At 43.3% G+C, this 26,519-nt stretch overlaps 1 protein-coding gene across 6 annotated transcripts in view; it reads right to left on the bottom strand.

The window, feature by feature from the left end:
* LOC110520058 (protein TANC1) overlaps nt 1-26,519 on the bottom strand; it is a 277,467-nt gene that overhangs the window by 76,865 nt on the left and 174,083 nt on the right. For all 6 annotated transcript variants that reach the window (XM_021597043.2, XM_021597046.2, XM_021597045.2 and 3 more), the window contains 4 exons: nt 24,769-25,092; nt 8,329-8,451; nt 6,317-6,598; nt 4,332-4,489 (listed from right to left, as the gene is read on the bottom strand). In XM_021597043.2, the coding sequence (XP_021452718.2) occupies nt 4,332-4,489; nt 6,317-6,598; nt 8,329-8,451; nt 24,769-25,092 (887 nt within the window). The remainder of the gene's footprint in view (nt 1-4,331; nt 4,490-6,316; nt 6,599-8,328; nt 8,452-24,768; nt 25,093-26,519) is intronic.

The following is a 26,519-nucleotide window of genomic DNA, read 5'->3' as shown; positions in this document are numbered from 1 at the left end:
TATTACTTATAGCCTAGAGTAACATAAACTAATAAAAATGAAATGATGTTCTTTGTAATAATAGTTTTATGGTTTTCTAATGTTACCTAAGACCTTTAAAAACACCACTAAATTATTATTCTTCAGATAGCATATATGAAATGTATTTACTAGACAGTTAGAATATTGATGAGTCATCGGTTGGAAGTGTCAAGAATTGGCTTTAGGCCTACATTTTCACTAGGAATTTGCATATTTATAAAAAACATATCCTTGACTCTATCTAAAAATAAAAATACTGTTGTTAAATTTCTACATGGATATACTGTGCATTTCCACAAATATTTATTCATGCAAATCATGCTATACAATTGATTCTTCACTATTTAACAAGCCTTGGTGCTTATAGTTGCGCACCTTGCGGGTTGATATGTGGCAACGTTCCCTAGCAGGCACTTACAGGCTGAAAGGCCAGTCGGTGATGGTGTTACGCACATTTTTACTCCTGAACATACAGTTGAGGTCGGAAGTTAACATAACTTAGGTTGGAGTCGTTAAGACTTGTTTTTCAATCACTCCACAAATATCTTGTTAACAAACTATAGTTTTGGCAAGTCGGTTAGGACATATGGTTTGTGTAATTTTTCCAACAATTGTTTACAGATAAATAATTTCACTTATAATTCACTGTATCACAATTCCAGGGGGTCAAAAGTTTACATGCACTAAGTTGGCTGTGCCTTTCAACAGCTTGGAAAATTCCAGAAAATTATGTCATGGCTTTAGAAGCTTCTGATAGGCTAATTGATATCATTTGAGTCAATTGAAGGTGTACCTGCAGATGTATTTCAAGGCCTACCTTGAAACTCAGTGCGTCTTTGCTTGACATCATGGGAAAGTCAAAAGAAATCAAGACCTCAGAAAAAAAATTGTAGATCTACACAAGTCTGGTTCATCCTTGGGAGCAATTTCCAAACGCCTGAAGGTATCACGTTCATCTGTACAATCAATAGTACAGACAATAGTACACAAGTACAAACACCATGGGACCACACAGCCGTCATACCGCTCTGGAAGGAGACACGTTCTGTCTCCTAGAGATGAACGTACTTTGTTTGCGAAAAGTGCAAATCAATCCCAGAACAAGAGCAAAAGACCTTGTGAAGATGCTGGAGGAAACAGGTACAAAAGTATCTATATCCACAGTAAAACGAGTCCTATATCGACATAACCTGAAAGGCCACTCAGCGAGGAAGAAGCCACTACTCCAAAACCGCCATAAAAAAGCCAGGCTACGCATTGCAACAAGCACATGGGGACAAAAACCGTACTTTTTTGGAGAAATGTCCTCTGGTCTGATGAAACAAAAATAGAACTGTTTGGCCATAATGACCATCGTTATGTTTGGAGGAAAAAGAGGGAGGTTTGCAAGCCGAAGAACACCATCCAACTGTGAAGCACGGGGGTGGCAGCATCATGTTGTGTGGGTGCTTTGCTGCAGGAGGGACTGGTGCACTTGACAAAGTAGATGGCATCATGAGGAAAGTTATGTGAAAACTTACAGTGCCTTGCGAAAGTATTCGGCCCCCTTGAACTTTGCGACCTTTTGCCACATTTCAGGCTTCAAACATAAAGATATAAAACTGTATTTTTTTGTGAAGAATCAACAACAAGTGGGACACAATCATGAAGTGGAACGACATTCATTGGATATTTCAAACTTTTTTAACAAATCAAAAACTGAAAAATTGGGCGTGCAAAATTATTCAGCCCCTTTACTTTCAGTGCAGCAAACTCTTTCCAGAAGTTCAGGGAGGATCTCTGAATGATCCAATGTTGACCTAAATGACTAATGATGATAAATACAATCCACCTGTGTGTAATCAAGTCTCCGTATAAATGCACCTGCACTGTGATAGTCTCAGAGGTCCGTTAAAAGCGCAGAGAGCATCATGAAGAACAAGGAACACACCAGGCAGGTCCGAGATACTGTTGTGAAGAAGTTTAAAGCCGGATTTGGATACAAAAAGATTTCCCAAGCTTTAAACATCCCAAGGAGCACTGTGCAAGCGATAATATTGAAATGGAAGGAGTATCAGACCACTGCAAATCTACCAAGACCTGGCCGTCCCTCTAAACTTTCAGCTCATACAAGGAGAAGACTGATCAGAGATGCAGCCAAGAGGCCCATGATCACTCTGGATGAACTGCAGAGATCTACAGCTGAGGTGGGAGACTCTGTCCATAGGACAACAATCAGTCGTATATTGCACAAATCTGGCCTTTATGGAAAAGTGGCAAGAAGAAAGCCATTTCTTAAAGATATCCATAAAAAGTGTCGTTTACAGTTTGCCACAAGCCACCTGGGAGACACACCAAACATGTGGAAGAAGGTGCTCTGGTCAGATGAAACCAAAATTGAACTTTTTGGCAACAATGCAAAACGTTATGTTTGGCGTAAAAGCAACACAGCTCATCACACTGAACACACCATCCCCACTGTCAAACATGGTGGTGGCAGCATCATGGTTTGGGCCTGCTTTTCTTCAGCAGGGACAGGGAAGATGGTTAAAATTGATGGGAAGATGGATGGAGCCAAATACAGGACCATTCTGGAAGAAAACCTGATGGAGTCTGCAAAAGACCTGAGACTGGGATGGAGATTTGTCTTCCAACAAGACAATGATCCAAAACATAAAGCAAAATCTACAATGGAATGGTTCAAAAATAAACATATCCAGGTGTTAGAATGGCCAAGTCAAAGTCCAGACCTGAATCCAATCGAGAATCTGTGGAAAGAACTGAAAACTGCTGTTCACAAATGCTCTCCATCCAACCTCACTGAGCTCGAGCTGTTTTGCAAGGAGGAATGGGAAAAAATGTCAGTCTCTCGATGTGCAAAACTGATAGAGACATACCCCAAGCGACTTACAGCTGTAATCGCAGCAAAAGGTGGCGCTACAAAGTATTAACTTAAGGGGGATGAATAATTTTGCACGCCCAATTTTTCAGCTTTTGATTTGTTAAAAAAGTTTGAAATATCCAATAAATGTCGTTCCACTTCATGATTGTGTCCCACTTGTTGTTGATTCTTCACAAAAAAATACAGTTTTATATCTTTATGTTTGAAGCCTGAAATGTGGCAAAAGGTCGCAAAGTTCAAGGGGGCCGAATACTTTCGCAAGGCACTGTATGTGGATATATTGAAGCAACATCTCAAGACATCAGCCAGGAAGTTAAAGCTTGGTCGCAAATGGGTCTTCCAAATGGACAATGACCCAAGCATACTTCCAAACTTGAATACATATTGACTGAAGATAATTCAGCTTTTTATTTTTAATTAATTTGTAAAAATGTGAAAAACATCATTCCTCTTTGACACTATGGGTTATTATGTGTAGGTAGGCCAGTGACAAAAAAAAATGCATTTTAATCCATTTTAAATTCCTGCTATAACACAACAAAATGTGGAAAAAGTCAAGGGGTGTGAATACTTTCTGAAACACTGTACCATTTTAAGATTATAATTAGCATGGATCAATACAATAGAATGGGCCACCCTGATCTTAATTTAAAATAGTTGATTATATAATTATGCATTGTTCGCTTCCCCTCGCTCATCATCTCACCCATTCTCCCTCTTTCTCCCCATCATACTTTTACTTAATTTATTTAATCTTTTGTTATATGTGTGAAATTAGTTTCAGTATAGTTTAGGTTCCGATTCAAAGCAATTATTGGGGTGATTATCAGCTCTGGGCACTTTCAACTATCGGAAGAAGGAGTGGAGCAGAGCTGGCCTTACTCTTGGGAGAAGGAGGGCAACGGGGGAAAACCATAAAACAGTCATGTTTGTGATATTAAGATTCTAACACTGACTGTGTTATATAGACTTATTTAGGAAAAGACAAGGACGGGGGGGGCACGGACATGACTTAAAAAATAATGAATAAATAATATTTATGAGCAGTCAAAATGACTGCTTTAGCGGTTCTAGTGTTAAGGTATAGACACTCTCGTTGCCTTCTTGCTATTCTGAGCACCAAGATGCACTTCACAGTAACAAAATGTCTACTTTGAACCTGACCGGTGAAATGACACAATGCCCCAAAGCCATCATGTGTAATAAATACATTTCCATGCAAACTTACAGAATAACAACTTAAAAAAGAGACCAGAAGTAATTTTATAATCTCAAAGGGTATGTCCCAAATTGCACCATATTCCCTATATAGTGCTACTTTTGACCAGAGCTCTATAGGTGATCTGGGACAAAGAAAGTCACAGCAACAACATTCCCAATTGTTGGGTTGGGCTATGAACTGTGATCTGGCAATGTGAGCCTCCAGTACCTTGGTGGCCAGGCGTTTGACGGCCTCCTCCTTGCGTCTCTGGACCTCAGGGGTGCCGGGACAGCTGTTGTTCCGCATGGTGTTGGTGGCGCTGGGTGGAGGGGTGGGCTGAGGGGGCTGGCTGAGGGGGAGGTCGGTGCTCTGGGGGTCCCCACCATCTAAAAGGAAGAGCGGGAGGGAAGCAGGGTCGTCCATCAACAGGAAGACTCACTGTAAAGACTATTCAGGTGCAACCATGGCAGCATCCTAAATGGCACCCTATTCCAATAGTGCACTACTTTTTACTCGTCAAAAGCAGCACACTATATAGGGAATTGGCTGCTGTTTGGGACTTAGCTGATAACTTTTCATTGTTTGACAAATCAGTTCTTACTCTCACAATGAAAATGTATTTTCATTCGTACAGAATAACCTTGTGAGATTGTGACTTATGCATAGCATATAGTATTCAGCATTTACCAACTCGAGAAAGCATAGAAATGACATCAATGCAACCAAGGCTGTGCCCTTCTGTATTCAGAAACATACAGTAGTCTGTAGCATTACAATTACACTACCGTTCAAAAGTTTGGGGTCACTTAGAAATGTCCTTGTTTTTAAAAGAAAAGCACCTTTTTTGGACATTAAAATAACATCAAATTGATCAGAAATACAGTGTAGACAACGTTAATGTTGTAAATGACAATTGTAGCTGGACAGCTTCATTAAATAGTACCCGCAAAACACCAGTCTCAACGTCAACAATGAAGAGGCGACTCCGGGATGTTGGCCTTCTAGGAAGAGTTCCTTTGTCCAGTGCCTGTGTTCTTTTGCCCATTTTAATATTTTATTTTTATTGGCCAGTCTGAAATATGGCTTTTTCTTTGCCACTCTGCCTAGAAGGCCAGCATCCCAGAGTCGCCTCTTCACGGTTGACATTGAGACTGGTGTTTTGCGGGTACTATTTAATGAAGCTGCCAGTTGAGGACTTGTGAGGCGTCTGTTTCTCAAACTAGACACTCTAATGTACTTGTCCTCTTACTTAGTTGTGCACCGGGGCCTCCCACTCCTCTTTCTATTAGAACCAGTTTGCGCTGTTCTGTGAAGGGAGTAGTACACAGCGTTGTACGAGATCTTCAGTTTCTTGGTAATTTCTCACATGGAATAGCCTTAATTTCACAGAACAAGAATAGACTGACCAGTTTCAGAAGAATGTATTTGTTTCTGGCCATTTTGAGCCTGCAATCAAACCCACAAATGCTGATGCTCCAGATACTCAACTAGTCTAAAGAAGGCCAGTTTTATTTCTTCTTTAATCAGGATAACAGTTTTCAGCTGTGCTAACATAATTACAAAAAGGTTTTCTAATGATCAATTAGCCTTTTAAAATTATAAACTTGGATTAGCTAACACAACATGTCATTGGAACACAGGAGTGATGGTTGCTGATAATGGGCCTCTGTACGCCTATGTAGATATTCCATAAAAAAATCGGCCTTTTCCAGCTACAATTGTCATTTACAACATTAACAATGTCTACACTGTATTTCTGATCAATTTGATGTTATTTTAAAGGGCAATTTTTTTTTCTTCTTTTCTTTCAAAAACAAGGACATTTCAAAGTGACCCGAAACTTTTGAACGATAGAGTACATATTTTTTTCTGCCAAGTGAAAACTTTATACCTATCTGTATCACTTCCTGTCAGAACCTGGATGATTGACGTGTTGGGCTACATAGTTCCTGGACATTTCATGTCACTACTGTACATGTCGATGGATTTAACCATACATTATTTCAGCCCACAGTCTAATCTCCTTTCTGTAAGTCCCTGACATGTCTATTTACACGAGAGCACCCAACATGAATGATGATGATGAGGAGGATTAGGTCACATTTGGTCCAGGCAGTACGTGACTGTGGATGTGTCCTGGGCCCTGGTCAAAAGGAGTGCACTAAATAGGGAATAGGGTACCATTTGAAACGTAACTACGGGTTATTTCTTACTTTTGGGCGATGAGCTGGGACTGTTAGAGGCGATCTGCCGCATGCGGCCACCGTGACAGCTGAGCGCCACCAGGCGGGAGATGATGGCCGTCTTGCCGAAGCCCACATTGCCCACAACCACGGCGCCGCGGCTCTCCTCGCAACCGTCGCCCTTCAGAACGTCCTCCAGCTGCTGGAAGAGCCAATCGCGGCCCACAAACACAGAGTCTGTGGTGATGCTGGGCACCTCGAACAGCAGCGGCTTGAGCATGATGTCCACCGTCTTGTAGGGAGCGAAGCGTGCTAGAAGAAACCAAATAAAAGACAAACATTTACCAACTGAAAGTTCATAAGAAAAGAGGGCATATATAATGAATCATACATTTAGCTAGGCGTGAGAGTGAATAAATAGACAGACATTTATTCCCTAGCTGGCGTGAAGCCAAGCCAGTCACTGATTAGGGAACGTCTCCATCTGAAACACCGTTTACCTTACACATCTTTCATCTGTTTTCTCTGAAAGCTTGGCCTCCGCATTCTAATTGATCTCTCATCTGGATGTGCACGTTTGATCTTGCCGTGGCGTGTGTATGTATCAGGTTTGCAATCCACAGAAATGTTAAACATGGTATCATATTGCGTCATTTTGCCGGAGTATCATCCAGGATAATCAGATTGAAAATACCACATTTTTCTCCTGTAATCATCTGAACCGTCTTTGTGTGTCTCATTGTCACACCATTCGTTCACAAACCATTTGAGGAACATTAATATCAGTTGATCATACTGTCCGTCTGTCCATCTGTCTGCCTACGGCGGTTGCAGTGTGATAAGTGCTGACTGTCAACCAGGCAATAAACACCTGCTGCAGGCCAAACACTCTTCTCAGGGCTGTTGAGGGGGAGTAGAGGAGATGCCTGGACTGCAGTCAGTGTCCACCGCACAGCTAGAGAAAGAATGGGCTATTTTTCCTCTGTAGCTCTCTCTCTCTCTCTTCATCATTGCCCTCTCTATCTCTCCCCCCTCTCTCTGTATTTTCCCTCTCTCTCTCGCTCTCTCTCTCTGTCTTTCTTTCTCTCTCTTTCTCTCTCTCCATCTCTTAGTCTGAGCTATGACCAGCTAGCTCCATTGGCTTGGACCATTTGTAAGTCATCTTCAACAGGGCAGCTAGCTTCAGAACTGATTATTTCTCTCTCCCACACACCTTGACTGCATAAGAGAGACAAATCAGTACTAGCCGTACTAACCGACAACCACCAGTCCCCTCCGTCTACTGAGCTCTGGGAATAGCAGTTTAGTTGGAGAAGCTGCTCAACTGCATTTAAATGGAAATCATGGAGGTGGATGGCAAAGGTTTGCAATTTAACAAACATGAATGCTTCTATTAGACTGCTTACAGTGTCTAATGAAAGCCAAACACATAATGCTCATAAATGTGGACTGTTGCAAAAATCTCTGTCTGTCCAGAGGGACATTTTACATAAGTCTAACAACTCTATACTGACAGCGGTAGAGAAAACTGAGAGGGTTTTAAAAGAGTTTTTTTTTACCTTTATTTAACTAGGCAAGTCAGTTAAGAACAAATTCTTATTTTCAATGACAGCCTAGGAACAGTTTGTTAACTGCCTGTTCAGGGGCAGAACAACAGATTTGTACCTTGTCAGCTCGGGGGTTTGAACTTGCAACCTTCCGGTTACTAGTCCAACACTCTAACCATTAGGCTACCCTGCCGGGTTAAATAGTAGCAGCAGCAAAGGGGGGACCAACTCCATATTAATAAACATATTTTTGTCCATGTAGCATATGCTGCTCTGTGTTCTATGGAATAGGTTTACATTTTCCCTATGTTTTGTTTATAATTCTGGTGTGCACTGTGCTGGCTCTTGTTCTATCCCGGAGAATAGCTAGTTATTGTATTGTATGGTGTATGTATATAGTGCACTACAAAGGGCCCTGATCAAAAGAAGTGAACTATATAGGGAATGGGGTACCATTTAGGACATAGTCTAGGTGTACATGCTGTTTAACAGTACCTTTGGAGTCTTGTGGTGCCCTCCCACCTGTGTTATGCCAGGGCAGCCGAATGGACGTCCGCAGGGGAGTATTACGCTGTTCATCAAGATAGCTCAGGTCTTCCAGCTTGGTGGAACTGGTGGCTACAGAGAGAGAGAGAGAGAGAAAACTATGAGATCATGTGTTTTTCACGAAAATTATGACGTGATTCGCAGTTCAGCCTTTACTAGGTGAATGCACATGATCAGATTACTCTGAACAGACAATGATCACCAGCTAAAACCAGTGATGACAAACATGTCACAGGGGAAATCATGTCAATAAGTCGTAAATTCTAATCCAGGGTTTGTCCGGAATACGCTGAGAGAGAGAAAAGAGAAGTAGAGAGAAGAAGAGGGGACACAGATCCAGGGTGACGATGGCAGGATTTCAGGCAGAGGAAAGTGAACGGGAGTTTGGCCGGAGCAGTGGACCCTGGCATTGGCAGTTCCCTGGAGGTGGTGTGGGCACTGGGCAGCCAGGTACAGTACAGCCGACAGGTGGTGAGCAATATCCAAATGCCTCGCATCCCAAATGCCTCGCTATTCCTTTTATTGTGCAATACTTTAGACCAGGGCCCATAGTGCATCTGGTGAAAAGTAGTTCACTTTATAGGGAATATGTTGCCACTTGGGACTCAGCAAATTAATATGGATGTCAGGAACACAACACAGAGCCAACAGACACATTTACTCACTAAAGCCAGCCTTACTACAGGGATTACTGCATGAAAACATACAGTAGGCTACAGCAGCATTACAGAGAGAACTCACAGAACATGCAGCCTATAGCAGCAGGAGAAGAAACAGCCATGATGAAGGAAGAATGACTGCAAACAATTCCTGTCATTGGATCAGAATGAGAAGTGATAATAAACACTAGCAGTTTGTTATATAAAATTCAACCTCAAACTCTACCTACCGTCTGAGCCGGCATCCTCTAGCAACATGCAGACAAAGACAGACAACGTTAAACAAGGTCTTCGGTGTTCCTGGCAACAATGAAATCACCATGGAGACCTGGCTGTCATGTTTAAAGGAACAACAACAATGCGGAAAAGACACCACTTTTTTTTTGCTAAACAGCTAAATGGATGTACCAATTCTAGATTGTCCCTTTAACAGGAAAAATCAAAGCCCTCCTCTCTCTCTCTACTCCATCTGCCTCAGCTGAGCTGGGAGGACAGACAGGACAGTATGCGACTCTCTTCTCCAACTTACTTGGAGGAATGTTCTCCTAATTAGGAACCCGCAGGGAAGGCAGCGCGCATCAACAGAACTTTAATAGGCATCAATATAACTTTAATAGGAATCAATAGAACTTTAATAGGCAAAAATAAAACTCAACGATCAGCCACTTTTATGTTTCACTTTTCACAAGCCTGATGATGTGAATTTTACTTCAGCTCTAAAATGAGAATAAATGAGAGCTCAAGTCTGAGATAGCATAACTTTAATTCAGCATGCACGGTGAGAAATCACTTCACACAATGCAGCCAGAATGTTAAAACGTTTGTTGCACTTGAGCTCAATGCTCCCAACAGTGCCAACCTGTTAGTGCTGGGCAGTGGGCCCCCACCGGTATTACCACACTAGAGGTTGAAGTAGCTACTTACAGTCGGTCAGCGGCAGCAGAGCCAGAGAGCTGGGCAGGACAGCAGCAGGTATTTAAAAACACTCCCGGCATGGAGCAGGCAGGCTGAAAGGCAGGCAGGGCGGAGGCCCTTTGTGGAAAAGCTCCAGAGAATTATTCTCCCCAGTGGGCTGGATGCTCACCAGAGTACCCAAGTGAATCTTCTGCCCCAGCGCTCCCATCCATGTACAGGCACACTGGCCGCATTCAACTGGTGACTGGGCTTGGCAGTCCACAGGCACTGCTCTCTCTCCCTCTCCCTACCTCACAACATCCACAGCATTAGCAGCGCTCCGTGCAAAATGAATACAGGTGCTTTATTAGAATGTTCCCTCTACCCACCTCTCACACAGATTTTTAGCAAGCGGAGGAGAAAAAGTGGGTGAATAAACCAAAGAAGAAATGAAAGGCGGGAATGTGATGAGAGCTGCTCTCCTGGCTGATTACAGTTTGCACTAGGCAGCCGGACTCACAGAGGAATTAATCAATGATCCTCCCTGTACTGCTGTCACACAGAGAGAGAGGGGAGGGTGAGAGGGGGAGATGGAGAAAGAAAGTGAGAGAGAGAGATATACAGTATATACAGAGAGGGAGAGGAGGGAGAGAGAAAGTGAAAGAGGGATAGAGAAAAGAAAGAGCCAAAACCAGGGCACCGGGAGAGAGGAGGAAGAGGGTAGTGTGAACCGCAGTGAATGATGTAAGGAAGAGAGGAGTGAGAGATGGCAGAAAGGAGGGGGACAGTAGAAGAGATGGAGGGAGGGAGAGAGAAGTTAAGTTGAAAGTCTGCGCGGCGATCCAGCTCTAGCGCATCATTCAAGCCCCATGCTGACATTCGTGGACTGCAGTGAGATTACCATCCCATCTCTCCCTTCTCTACCTCTCTCCCTCCACCCCTTTCGTGCTCTCAGTAGACCCATTGGAATTGGTATCCCTTTATACAAAGCTGCAACACAGATATTCGCAGCAGTCTGTTAGTGCTAAAACCAAGGAGGCAGTGTAACAGATGCACTGTGCCATTAGATGCTCTTACATTTTCGCCTGTGACAGAGATCCTCGAAGGCTGCACCATTTCCCACTACACAAAAATGGCCAATCCTCTCTAACGTAAGAGAAGAAAAATACTCAAAATGTAATGCTGTAAAGTCATGTTTCTTTATTTGTTCTTTCAAGCCCCAACATATTATAGTGTGCCAATAGTCAGTCTCTCTCTCTCTCCTCTTCTTATTCCAGCAGCAGACCATTCCTGGTTGATGTGATATTATGTATGAATATGTTGGGAGCAGCTTTGAAGCTCCACAGATGTGACAGGTTCCTTTCTGATGAAAATCGGTTATTTTTTGTGCAGCTTTGCCCTTTGAATCCCTCTGTTCTTTGTCTCCTGTGTCGGAGTAGGATGGGGGGGGGGGGTCAGCTGAGTTGCGAGCTCTGTGAACATCGGTGCACCACTCCCCAGTACTTGTGTACATCCCAAATGGCAATCCTATTCTCAAAAGTAGGGAACAGGGTGCCACATGACCATAGGGGTTTTGTTAAAAGTAGTGTACTAGTGTACATTTGAAGTCGGAAGTTTACATACACTTTAGCCAAATACATACAAACTCAGTTTTTCACAATTCCTGACATTTAATCCAAGTAAAAATTCCCTGTCTTAGGTCAGTTAGGATCACCACTTTTATTTTACGAATGTGACATGTCAGAATAATAGTAGAGAGAATGATTTATTTCAGATGACATTTTTTTCATCACAATCCCAGTGGGTCAGCAGTTTACATACACTCAATTAGTATTTGGTAGCATTGCCTTTAAATTGTTAAACTTGGGTCAAACGTTTCGGGTAGCCTTCCACAAGCTTCCCACAATAAGTTGGGTGAATTTTGGCCCATTCCTCCTGACAGAGCTGGCGTAACTGAGCCAGGTTTGTAGGCCTCCTTGCTCATACACCCTTTTTCAGTCCTGCCCACACATTTTCTATGGGATTGAGGTCAGGGCTTTGTGATGGCCACTCTAATACCGTGACTTTGTTGTCCTTAAGCCATTTTGCCACAACTTTGGAAGTATGCTTGGGGTCATTGTCCATTTGGAAAACCCATTTGCGACCAAGCTTGAACTTCCTGACTGATGTCTTGAGATGTTGCTTCAATATATCCACATAATGTTTCTCCCTCATGATGCCATCTATTTTGTGAAGTGCATCAGTTCCTCCTGCAGCAAAGTGCCCCCACAACATGATGCTGCCACCCCCGTGCTTCACAGTTGGGATGGTGTTCTTCGGCTTGCAAGCCTCCCCCCTTTTCCTCCAAACATAACGATGGTCATTATGGCCAAACAGTTCTATTCTTGTTTCATCAGACCATAGGACATTTCTCCAAAAAGTACGATCTTTGTTCCCAGGTGCAGTTGCAAACCATAGTCTGGCTTTTGTATGGCAGTTTTGGAGCAGTGGCTTCTTCCTTGCTGTGTGGCCTTTCAAGTTATGTCGATAAAGGACTCATTTTACTGTGAATATAGATACCTTTGTACCTGTTTCCTCCAGCATCTTCACAAGGTCCTTTGCTGTTGTTCTGGGATTGATTTGCACTTTTCGCACCAAAGTACGTTCATCTCTAGGAGACAGAACGTGTCTCCTTTCAGAGCGGTATGATGGCTGCGTGGTCCCATGGTGTTTATACTTGTGTACTATTGTTTGTACAGATGAACGTGGTACCTTCAGGCGTTTGGAAATTGCTCCCAAAGATGAACCAGACTTGTGGAGGTCTTGGATGATTTCTTTTGATTTTCCCATGATGTCAAGCAAAGAGGCACTGAGTTTGAAGGTAGGCCTTTAAATACATCCACAGGTACACCTCCAATTGACTCAAATGATGTCAATTAGCCTATCAGAAGCTGTCATGCACAAAGTAGATGCCCTAACCGACTTGCCAAACCTATAGTTTGTTAACAAGAAATTTGTGGAGTAATTGAAAAACAAGTTTTAATGACTCCAACCTAAGTTATGTAAACTTCCGACTTCAACTGTGTATAGGAGGAATAAGGTGCCTATTGGGACACACACCCAGTGTTAGTTAGTAGGCTCTAGTATAGGCTTAATGCCTCCAGAAGCCTCTTGGCATCTCCCAACTCAAATCCCTCTCTGACCCGCCATGTCAAAATGCCCTGAGCTGGAATTGACTAAGTGCAAAATGGAAATCAAAGTCACTTATACACAGATTGTGGCACGTAACCAAGTAAACAGATTGCGCTCGATACCTCGCTGGTTGTCGCTGGCTGCATGGCGAGCAATCTGATTGTTATGAAGAAAATAAATAAACTAATGAGGATGTAACAGCCTGCATAAATCTGTTTTTCCCCCCTGTTATTTTGTTACCAAACACAAACACGTTTATTTATCCCACTGTAAGACATGACAGAGTATATGAGGAGTAAGTTGCTCCCCTCGCGGGCACAGAGACTTAGATCTGACCTGTTAGTGTGGTGCAGGCAGAAGACACTGCAGATACTGCAGGGCACATAGCAGAATTCAAAAGAGCTTTAAAGCAGACCAGAGCACACAAACTTCACTGGAGCCCTGCATTTCACTGCCTACATCCCCCAGAATGCTGGCCAAGCAATACAGACAAACTACATGTATGGAAGGACTCAATATCAATGTTATTAGAAATAATTAAGTTAAGTGTACCTATTAAGCCCACCGAAATTTAAGTCTAGACATTTCTAACATATACTGTCCTAATTTCTGTTTGAAAAGTTAAGATAAAATGAAAGACTGATCTCTCACATGAGGTTTTATGACTTTACTTAAATTCTTAAATAAATATTTGATAAAATATGTGAAAAGTCTGGACTGAGCATAATTGGTACGGAAAGCCCATAGGTGTTCCAAATAAGCCCACCTAATTTTAAAAACGTACATACTGACATTTATATAAAATGTGATTATATTAATCTTCACCTAAATTCAGTAAAATAAACTGATAATTACTATTCATCATGAAAGTAGCACTCATAACAGGGGGGTGTCCAATATTATCCACACAGACCAATGTGGATTTAGGCTTTTGTTCTTGCCAACCAGTACACACCTGATTCAACTAATCATAGACTTCAATTAAGACGTGAATAGTTAAATCAGGTGTATTATTACTTGGTTATAAAAAAAACTGACCTCTGTGGATAAGAAGCCATGCACAAAGACCATAACACACACACAAGTTTCAATGAAATATCTGAAACCCGATTCACATTTGCTGTACTGATATTCTTGTTCATTAGTTAAACTTCCTAAAGCCTATCTGAAGACTGTTTCAAATCTCCCTTTCTACTGTTCTATTACAAAGGTACAGGTGGTGGACCAACAAACAGAATCACCTGGATGAATGAAGGACAACAATATGACAATGCCACTTGTGGGAATTTACACATAACTGTAAATAACTTAATAATAAAACATCTGATTGGATTAGAATAAAAACTGCTATGGACATGACAACCAGATTAATTGATTGACATATTAAAGAGCAGAATTGTTTTATTTTCTATTTGAATTCAAAGATGAAAGTGGGCTTAATAGCTACACTTACCCTAACAATCACAGAATTTCTTTTGAGGATCACCAGGATCCAGACCATGAAAAAAAAGTATAGATTCCACATATTCCTGATATGTAGTACAGTCAAGTTCTAGTTCATCCAATGAAGTTACATGGCAGAATACAATTGAACTCTGAATTGTGTGATGGATGAAATTAAAAAAAGGATGCTAATAAAGTCCCACAAGGAGCGAATCCACAAAGCAAAGCAATGTTGGGACCTGTCAGTCAAACTCTGTCAGATGGCTCACTGGAGGCTGGTAGCATACTGTGCTCGGTTGTCTCTCCACAGGTTTATATAAATCAATAAGCACCACTGAGTTGAATGCTAATTGGCTGCTCAAAATTGGATCCGATCGATCCCTGAAGAAGAGGTCTTTATCTTTGCTCTGGCTCTAACCTTCTTCACCCATTGGCAACTTTGTGAAAAAGGACAATTCGGCTCACGTCAATGTGACCTTTCAAAGTGTTGTCTTTCAGGCTGCGTCCCCAATGGCACCCAAATATAGTGCACTGTGTAGGGAAAAGGGTGCACCTCAGTCTCCAAACTGAGCCAGTCAATGTCCAGATATGGTCAGAGGCAATGTTCCCTCGAATATGTTTCGGCACTCAGCAAATTTCAGGTCTGCTAAGCTCAAACTTGAAACTTGTAAAATGGCTGTGCAACTTCTGCCGAGTGTTTACTGTGAGCACTGGGGCTGTACCCGCTTTCATTTACAGTTTTAACAGTGGCCAAGTAGGCTAATGTGGCCATTTGATCAACATGGAAATAGCGGTTCTATCATTCAGCCTACAGTAGCAGCCAATCTGTGTTCAATGTAGGCCTACATTCCATGAGACTTTCAAAAAAACATGCAGGGCTTAAAATGAACCAGATTATCCACTTGTCTGTCAGATAAGGAGGTGACTGAACATTTTGTTGTGTTGTTTGATGCAAGAAACCACTTTACAAAATACAATTAATCCTTATTCCCACCCCATTTATTACAGAGAACAAGACAAATTATGCTACCCTCTGCCTATTGGCTACTTAGTTTATTCAAGCCTGTCTCAAAATACAACACTGGCCCTTTAAGACATAGAAAAAGCTCTTTACCTGACCTGCTTTTCAAAGATGGCTAGAAATGTACACATTTTGTGCTCTTGTAGGAAGCAATCACTCCCACATTGCTGACTACAAATTATATATAACTGGGCTAATAACTCACTAACTAGCAAATAATATGAACAAATGTGCACATGTGGCTGGCTACATGCAGGGATGCAAACTGGTGAGGGCCCAAAAAGGTACAACTTTTTTTGTTGCACTGAAACATGCAAAAACAATCCCTGCTAGGGAGAAAAACAGTTTTTACCTAATTAAACAACAAAGAATATGATCTACATGATCAATCTCTGTGTGTAAAATAAAAAGTGGTTAATGTGAACCTAACTCACGGCTAAAAAAATCCAATGTTATTTGTTGCCTGGACTTTACTGCAAATGACACTCAAGTCTTAAGAAAAAATAATACACTAATATTGCAGTTAGCCATGACAGCCTTTATAATAGAATGCTTGTGACCACACACACATCTAAATATTGCACTTGGGAAAAAAACCCATCTTAAAGTAGAAATAGAATGAAACAAACAGGCATTCTATTTTTGCTCTATTATAGTGGCCACCATAGACATTGATCAAGTGCACAAGGCTACATGTGTGCAAAAATAACGTTCACTGAGTAAAAAATGTAATAACCCCCTCACTCACACAAGTGTTACTGTCAAGTTCAACACAACTAAAGCAATATCTTTGGGCTACACTGCACATTATTACATTGTACACTTTCTGTCTGTGGACATCTGTTCTACAGTGTGCCAGCAGCAGAGCATGATACCATTTGTTGGCATAATTGATCTATTTCAGGCAGAGAATACACCTGGCATACCCCTTTTTATCCACTGTATTGAAAAAGTGAGAAAGAGGGAAAGTGTGTGGTGTTCCTTTCACCTCTATAGAGGCATCAACTTGTTTAAAACCTCATTTTCACCCAATTCTATCTTTCTGAAAATTAACCACATATTGTAGGTCGCCAGTTGTACGGCGTTTCCTCCGACACATTGGTGCGGTTGGCTGCCGGGTTAAGCGGGCGTTGTGTTAAGAAGCAGTGCGGCTTGGCTGAGTTGTGTTTCGGGGGAACGCACGGCTCTCGACCTTCGCCTTCCCGAGTCTGTACGGGAGTTGGGACAAGACCAATTGGATACCACCAAAAATGGGGTTATATTTTTAAATAGGCTAATGTTGCTCAACATTTCTGTGGCTAGCCTACGGAGAATTCGATCCAGCTAACAAGATACTTAACAATGGTAACAATAATTGTTCCACCACACTTTCTCCCTCACCTCAAACTTTCCAAATGCCAGCTGTTTTTCGGTTACAGCTCATGAAGTACACTTCATCACCTTCTCACCCCCGTCTTCGAGGGCAGGCTTCTCACCTACCTCTTCGTTATCGTTCTGGGGACAGGCTGCTGTAACTGGCAAACTGCCTTTCCACTCTCTACTGTCTTTTCATAGTCCTTTCCACTCTCTACTGTCTTTTCATAGTGCATACTGATGCTGTAACTACCAAATTGGTTGTCTCTTCTCTCTTCAATCACCTGCTGCATTCTGTTGTTACGTGATCGATTGGTTGAAAGATTGCTCCAAACGCGCATCACTCGTTCCCTTACAGTCAGTAGTGATCCAAAGCCACCCCAAACTTTTTTCATCGGCTCTATAAGAATCATATAGGTCACCTATTTTGAATTCAAAAAGGCGAATTTCACCGAAAGGTGAATAGTATTCCTCTCTGTACATGCAGCTGTCGCTTTGATCTAAAAACAAGTGCATAATAATTGCGACCGCTCATGCTGTAAAACAGTCCAGTTCAAAGTGAACGACACAAACCCATATACACCTTCCCTTTTCCCAAATGTTGTTACTTTACAGCCTTATTCTAAAATAGATTAAATAACATCCTCATCAAGCTACACACAATGCCCCATAACGATAAAGCAAAAGTTTTTTTGAAATGTTTGCACATTTATTAAAAATAAAAAACAGAAATAACTTATTTACATAAATATTTAGACCCTTTGTTATGAGATTCAAAATTGAGTTCAGGTGCAACCTGTTTCCATTGATCATCCTTGAGATGTTTCTACAACTTGATTCGAGTCCACCTGTGGTAAATTCAATTGATTGGACATGATTTCGAAAGGCACACACCTGTCTATATAAGGTCCCACAGTTGACAGTGCATGTAAAAGCAAAAACCAAGCCATGAGGTCGAAGGAATTGTCCGTAGAGCTCCGAGACATGATTGTGTTGAGGCACAAATCTGGGGAAGGGTACCAAAAAATGTCTGCAGCAGTGAAGGTCCCCACGAACACAGTGGCCTCCATCATTCTTAAATGGAAGAAGTTTGGAACAACCAATACTCTTCCTCTAGAACTGGACAACCCGGCCGAAATGAGTAATCGGGGGAGAAGGGCCTTGTTCAGGGAGATGACCAAGACCCGAGGTTCACTCTGACAGAGCTCCAGAGTTCCTCTGTGGAGATGGGAGAATCTTCCAGAAGGACAACCATCTCTGTAGCACTCCACCAATCAGGCCTTTATGATAGAGTGGCCAGACGGAAGACACCCCACAGTAAAAGGCACCGCTTGGAGTTTGCCAAAAGGCACCTAAAGGACTCTCAGACTATGTGAAATCAAGATCGAACTTTTTGGCCTAAATACCAAGCGTCACATCTGGAGGAAACCAGGCACCATCCCTACCGTGAAGCATGGTGGTGGCAGCATCATGCTGTGGGAATGTTTTTCACTGGGAGACTAGTCAGGGTACAGAGAGATCTTTGATGAAATCCTGCTCCAGACCACTCAGGAGCTCAGACTGGGACGGTTCACCCTCAGAGTGTCCCTAAACACAAAGTCTCTGAATGTCATTGAGTGGCCCAACCAGAGCCATGCCTTGAACCCGATCAAACATCTCAAGAGACCTGAAAATAGCTGTGCAGCGGCGCTCCCCATCCAACCTGACAGAACTTGAGAGGATCTGAAGAGAAGAATAGGAGAAACTCCCCAAATACAGGTGTGCCAAGCTTGTAGCATCATACTCAAGACTCAAGGCTGTAATTGCTGCCAAAGATGTTTCAACAAAGTACTGAGTAAAGGATCTGAATACTTATGTAAATGTGATATTTTGTTTCTTTTAATACATTTTCTAAATACCTGTTTTTGCTTTGTCATTATGGGGTATTGTGTGTAGATTAATGAGATAAAACATATATAATATTGAATAAGGCTACAACGTAACAAAATGTGGAAAACATCAAGGGGTCCGAATACTTTACGAAAGCACTGTAGGCCTACTGCAGCTCTGATTGGTTATGGCACACCGGTCTGTCGAGTGTACAGGCCTGAGTAGTGCCTGTCAATACAATAGAATCGTACTTCGATACGCTATGCCTACAACAAAACCTAAATCTAAATCTAACAAATTATAGTTTGTTTCGTTTTCGGGATGTTACATTGAAAGTGGTTAATATTGCATTGATTAGATCCCAATTCCCACAGTAAAGGCAAACGTTGATAGTGTTAACGAACAGGGAAAACTTTAGAAAGTTGAGTGAAGTTCAATCTTGTGCTTCTCTGCACGGGCTGATTTTGCCGCAGTCCCACGCACACTCACAGCTTAGAGGGAACATTGGTCAAAGCTGACAAAATGGACACCACGTGCACCATCAACATCAGAGAAATAAGTGGAGAAGTCTTCAGAGAACAGTGAGACTCCACATATATGTACATTCTCAATGAGCAAATTGGAAACTTGACAATAAATGCATACCCAAAGAATCCCCTCATAAAATCCATACGTGAGTAGACAAAACATAAATGCTGATAAAAAACAGTTAAGCCTGTTCTGGTTTATCACCTCATCCACCAGTGGTTAAAACACATTACTTTATGATTTGTAATGACTGTAACATAAGCAAACCTGCAGAACACCTGGGGACCACTGAGTGTGTCCATCTGGGACTCGTGGAGATGACATCAGTCTAAGAGACGGGACGCAGCTGTTTGCTGCAGTCACTATGTGCTCCAGTAATCATAAAGTATTCTCCTATGAAGAGGGATCCATAGTAACCAGGAGATGGAACAATGGCAGTCAATGATGCCTACTTCTGCTCTGGAGGGGGGGCAGCGGACTTCTGCCAGCCACAAAGGAACAATCACCTAGACACCGTAACACAAAGGAATGCTGAGTAGGGCAGCAGGGCAGTGACAAAAACTACCTGTGCAGACTGGGCACCTGGCACATGACTGTGAACCACAATAGTACTAATGCCTGCCTAGGCAATGCACCAATCAACATGTTCCAAGGTTGAGTGGAGTGCCCCTTGGCTATGTGCTGTGGCCGAACCATTCCACAACTAACCACCTTAATACCGTTTTACTGTCTGGAGAAATCGCCACCAGCAGTTCAACGGGAGGTCTTTGGACCATGGGATTCCTGTGGCCAGTCTTAATGTAGCCTTTGATTCCCTAATCCACGGTAAATGGCTTAACTCTGATGACTTGAAATATAATTCTTATTATTTGAGCGTAACAAAGAATACAGAAGGCTTTGAGCTGAATTCTTTTCCCAAAAAGCCCTGAATCGGCACTGGATGAAGGAGGCATGGAGGTGTCAAATTGGATTTCAGCCAAATCTGAAGAGCTTACAATAGAGCCAAGACAGAGCCCTCTTCTTCTACTCTGTACCCCCACACATCAGAGGGGTAGAAACTAAGAATATCTCTTTCAGCTGCACCGAGTCCCTACCTTCCTCCCTTCCTCTCCCTCTCAGTTCTCATTTAGAATTCTGCTCTCTGAAGCCACCACTTTACATGCAGTATTATAATAACATTTACATATTTAGTTTCCGTTACAGAGCCCGTGTCAAAGGCAATCCTCTTTGAAGCCGGTGGCACCTGTGATGGAGTGTGGGTTGGGCTAGGAAAGATTAATCTCTGAGATGTTTTCAGAAGCTTATCCCGTAGCCACTGTCTGTGTGTCACACAGCACCCTATTCCCCTATATAGTGCACACTTTTGAAGCACAGCCTTATAGAGGTGAACCTGGCATTTAGCAGTAACAACACATTACCAAATAGAGTGGTCTGTTGCTGGTAACATAACATTAAGCACTAGAAATGACTCTGTAGAGTTATTATGTCTCTAGTAGTGTGAGATGCGCTATGGTGTCTGATGTGAAAAACAAGTGAAAGAAAGCAAAACATTCCGACCCGTCTCTTCCTAAGACTATCTGACATAGAGTGTGTGCGACTGTGCATCAAAAGTGGTGCACTATATAGGGAATAGGGTGCCATTTGGGACGCATTCAGGCACTGTTGCCAAACTCTGTGCAGCTGGAACTGTTGCTGAAATCCCCCAATGGCGCGGGTTAATTTCCCAGCCATAGCAACGAGAGGTAGTGAGAGTGTGACAGTTGTCAGATTAGGGGCTGTGTGTGAGTGTGACATCACTAACTTATGATTAGGCTTCCAATGTTACAGTCATTTGTAATTAAACCCACAGTCTCATTCCCCGTCGCATCTCATTTATTTTGGGTGGTTTTTAAATGAATAGAAATGGGATGATGCCCGGACCGGTTGTGTGGCTTTTTGCCAGTCTGACTGCCTTAATAATTCAAAGTGTGCGTCCTAAATGGCACCCTATGGGCCCTCGTCAAAATGAGTGCACTATGCAGGGAATATGGTGACATTTGAGATGGAAACAAATGGCACATTTCAATGGAGGCATTGTGACTCAGACACATATACAACAACATTACTATGCAGAATGGATGGAGTATAAAGCAGCTTTACAGACATGTCCTGCTGAGAGACAATACAATTAGGGATTTACTCCAACAGATTTTGGAGGGGCTTACAAGCCATGAGAGTCAATCAAAATCACAGCAAAAATAGGAAAATATCCCCTATAAAGTCCAGTCTTCCAGCAGGGTCTGACTAGACAAGACAAGCAGCAGCCAGAGGGGGATTGTACAAAAATAATGATCATATTGTCAGTGTTATGTTGCGAGTTTGTCTGTGTTTTGATTTGAATGAAGCATATTTGTGCGCTCATGGTGGGTCAATCGACTTGAGTCCTGCTTTGCCCTGAGAAAACGGCAAACCGCTTGTTTGATTTTATGAGCAAAGAAATTTGGTGGTTTGGTTTAATGAGTAGGATTCAGGTTTCTGTCTTCTCACTCAGACAGGTGGTGTATTGGTGTGGATCTGGACCTAGCCAGTTAGCCACAGCTTAATGTGCAGACAGTACTGCTTGGATTTCCCACAGCAGTAGCTCGATTGTAGCAGGCCAGACACGATGTCCGCTGTAATCACGCACAGCGCAAATTATACTTCTGAGCAACACGGATACATTCCTTGTGTATATCTCACATTTGAGCAGGGCTGTGGGACATTAGACAGACTCCACTAATTCACCCAGAGAAATGGACCCTATGTTCTCAGGCTAAAAACATCCAACAACCTGAGAAGGGGTCAAACGCTTCTGTATGTGCAGACAGAAAGAAGTCTAAAGGACAAAACAGATGGTTAAAAACAGTGGTCCTATCACCTCTGATCACAGAACATTAGCCGTCATTTTCGGTTCATTTCCCAACGATTCTACATGTTGAATCAGCATCATTTGTAGACACCTAGCAGGTGAGCTGACATTCTATATGGTGTCTGTCCAGTCCATAATAATTCAACTTTGAGCCAGCAGGTCAGCAGAGCAACAGAGAGACAGCAGCTATTCCAACTCTTAACTCCTGAAGTCCTGGTAGGAACACTGCCTCACAGCGTGTTAAGGCTAGGGCTGGTACAGTTAAGCAATAAGGCCAGAAGGGGTGTGGTATATGGCCAATATTACGGCTAAGGGCTGTTCTTAGGCACAAACCAAACCTGGAGTGCTTGGATACAGCCCTCAGCTGTGGTATATTTGCCATATGCCATGTGCCTTATTGCTATTATAAACTGGTTACCAACGTAATTAGAAGAGTAAAAAGAAATGTTTTGTGTGGAACGAACAGCTGACTGAAGATGGGATGGCCGGGCATTGGTGCGGTTGAGTCGATTTCTGCTATAACATGGACTCTACAACGTGATGAAACTTTGTTGCTCCTTGCTGAAACATGCAGGGTGTTATAGCAAACAAGCCTTTGGTTGCATAGGCAACGCCATCCTCTGGACTCTAATTAGACTCTAGTCTGCCCGGTAACAAGTCACAGGATGCAGTATTAAAACATATCGCCTCAAATCCCTCTCACTCTCCTGGCAGATCAACGCCCCCCTCCCTGCAGCAGCACATGCAGTCAGGAGCGGACTTTTTAATTATTATGATTTTATACGTTATTCCAGTGACTGCGGTCATTTGGCTGACCAATAACCATCATCCAAAATTCCATGACCATCACAGACCTAGTTAAGGAGCTCCAATCAATGACAGCTTGACTTTCAGCACTTTGGCAACAATCAGACCATGGGAATTTCATTACGACTCCTCTCCTCTACGACACATCACATCACACCTCTCTCTCTCGCTCTCATTCTCAGTCTGCCCACTGTCTCTCTTTCTCTCTCTCCCCCCCTATCACTCGCTATCAGTCAGTCCCTCTCTATCAGTGTGTCCTACAGATTATGTCCAGACATCTTTGATGTGACAGACTGGTGTGTGACAGGGACAGGAAAGGGGCAATCACAGGACGACAAGAGAATCAACTGGATAGCTCTGGATGACTGTGGGATACTCTCCATATAGAATGTTTGGTATGAAGCTACAGATAAGGCCACCCTATACAGTGCACTACGTTGACCAGAGCTGGTCAAAAGTAGTGCACAATACAGGGAATAGGATGCCATTTGGTACTCAAACAAAGGTAATGGCTTCATCCAACTTCCTTACAAAAGCGCAAGATGACGTTCAACCTTCTCCCACTGACGGAAAATAAGTAAATCAGTGATCTCACTTTTTCTCACCCTTATAGTCTCTCTCTATCATGCATTGATTCATGCACACACAATGTATTAACCTAATTAAGACATCACATTTAACCTAATATAGTCCTCTCGTAAAAGAGCAAGGGGAAATTATTTATCCCAAATTGCACCTTATTCATTATATACGAAGTGACTAGGGTGCCATTTGGGAAGCGTCTCAAGCCCCACTCGTATCCCTGGCCCCTGGTGACAGAGCAGGTTCATTTGGACCATAAATGAACTTGTCTTTCCATGGCATTGCTGTCTGCTCCCAGGGCAACGTAACCAACTATAAAATCAGAGGTGTGAATCCAACTCAGTCCTCAGGGGCAACACTGCATAACAAACTCCTCATCCGAGAGCAAAGAAGGGGCCGATGGCTCCTGGGCTGTTAGCTTTACGAGGCAGTGAATGTCCGTGAGTGTGTGTTTGTCCGTGTGTGTGTGTCCATGCTGTTTGAGCTGCGTCGGACAAAAACAACAGAAGATGTTAAAACAGGTTATGAGTTATTGGAATAATTAGGTCGTTAAATGCAAGAGGCCTTAGTGAATTCTCCACACAATGCCCTGTATGCACTTCTATACTCTTTATATGGCAATGTTATAGATTTATCAGCATACAGTAAAGATGAATGTTTTGTGCACTAAGAGCAAACAGTGTGTAAAATCCACTGTGTATGCACGTTTGTGTACAAACAGCTAGCTGTAGAACAAACTACAATTCTCTCTCTCTCTTTTCCACTCACTCACTCACTCACTCACTCCTCTCAGGTTAAGAGATCTTCCTAAGGAGATAATGCAGACACAAATTCAAGATGAACAGAGTCACATTTGAATGAAGATTCACTGAGCAAGGATCAAGGAGCACTTCCTCTGATGACCCGATACTAACTCAAACCAGTATACAAGTCCAGATAACTCAAACTAGTGTACAAGTCCAAATAACTCAAAACCAGTGTACAAGTCCAGATAACCAAAACCAGCATACAAGACCATATAACTCAAATCAGTGTAGAAGTCTGGAAAACTCTAACCAGTAGATAATCCAGATAACTAAAACCAGTATACAAGTCCAGTGAACTCAAACCAGCATGCATGTCCTGATAATATCCCTTCTCCGCATAATGAATCACCCAGAGCCAAGGTTTCTTACCTGCAACAGAGTTCGGCCGCGGCAACATGAGGGACAAGGAGGTGTGTGCTGTGGGGTATGGAACGGGGCCCTCTGGTGGGTGGCTTGGTCCTACTGCTGCTCCTCCTGCAGCCCCCGCTGAGGAGCCTGTGGGGTGCTCTGTCCTAGATGGAGTGGGGGTCTCTGGAGGCCCACTGGGGTCTTCCTCCGCCACGGGAGAGCATGTATCGGCCCGCACGCTGGGCACCAGGCCATGGTGCCCGCTGCTCCTCAGGCTGCCATCTTTACTCCATTCCAGGCTGGAGCCGCTGCGGTCGTCATTCTCCGAGGAGCTTGTGATGGTGGCTGAGAGAGAGAGAGAGAGAGAGAGAGAGAGAGAGAGAGAGAGAGAGAGAGAGAGCGAGAGAGAGAAGAAATAGGTGCAGTACGTCATTATCATTATCAGGAATTCTGTGCGTCTTTAGCGATACCACTCTGTTTTCATTGACCTTATCAACACCCTCCACCTGATCTGAGAGAATTATCCAGAGCTGGCATGGTGGGGTAGATTTAGATCAATAGAGCCTGCCCCAAGTTTTTTAGTCTTTGTATTAACCACCATTATTTTCCCTTATTAAAGGTATCTTGAATGGAGTAGCTTAGAATACTCAAAAGTGTACACTGTATATCAAATATGTTTGCCTCCAAACAGTACTGTCATCTATCTAATAGAACATTGTCACGTTCTGACCTTAGTTCTTTTGTTATGTCTTTGTTTTTGTATGGTCAGGGCGTGAGTTGGGTGGGTTGTCTATGTTGCTTGTTCTATGTTGTGTTTTGCGTTTGGCCTGGTATGGTTCTCAATCAGAGGCAGGTGTCGTTAGTTGTCTCTGATTGTCTCTCACTTTTCAGAACTGATTTGTTTCATTTCTCCTTTGTTATTTTGTTTAGTGTTCTTGGTTTAATAAATATATGATGAACACTTACCACGCTACGTTTTGGTCCTCACCTCATTCCAACGAAGAGCGTTACAGAATCACCCACCAACCAAGGACCAAGCAGCGTGGTAACGGGCAGCGGCCGAAATCGCAAGACTCCTGGACATGGGAGGAGATTTTGGACGGCAAGGGACCCTGGGCACCGGCTGGGGAATATCGCCGCCCCAAGGCAGAGCTGGGGGCAGCTAAAGCTGAGCGGCGGTGGTGTGAGGAGGCAGCACGGCAGCGCGGCTGGGACGAGAGGCAGCCCAAAAAATGTATTGGGAGGGGGCACACAGGGAGTGTGGCTAAGTCAGGTAGGAGACCTGAGCCAACTCCCCGTGCTTACCGTGGAGAGAGGTGGACCAGGCAGGCACCGTGTTATGCCGAGAGGCACTACATAGCAGCGCCTCATATCGGCCGGGCTAGAGTGGGCATCGAGCCAGGTGCCATGAAGCCGGCTCAGCGCATCTGGTCTCCAGTGCGTCTCCTCGGGCCGGGGTACATGACACCAGCCCTGCGCATGGTGTCCCCGGTTCGCCAGCACAGCCCAGTGCGGTCTATTCCACCTCGCCGCACTGGCCTGGCTATGGGGAGCATCCAGCCAGGTAGAGGCTCGGTGCTCGAGACCTCCAGTGCGCCTCCACGGTCCGGTCTATCCGGTGCATCCTCCACGCACCAGGCCTTCAGTGGCAGCTCCGCGCACCAGGCTGTCTCTCCGTCTTTTCCCTACAGGTGCTCCCGCCTGCTCAGCGCTGCCAGAGTCTCCCGTCTGTCCTGAGCTGCCAGAGTCTCCCGTCTGTCCTGATTTGCCAG

Source organism: Oncorhynchus mykiss, chromosome 3 (assembly GCF_013265735.2).
Source record: "Oncorhynchus mykiss isolate Arlee chromosome 3, USDA_OmykA_1.1, whole genome shotgun sequence".
NCBI classification, from domain to species: Eukaryota; Metazoa; Chordata; class Actinopteri; order Salmoniformes; family Salmonidae; genus Oncorhynchus; species Oncorhynchus mykiss.
The sequence above is the reverse complement of the archived record's forward strand: the minus strand, read 5'-3'. Positions and strand labels throughout refer to the sequence as shown.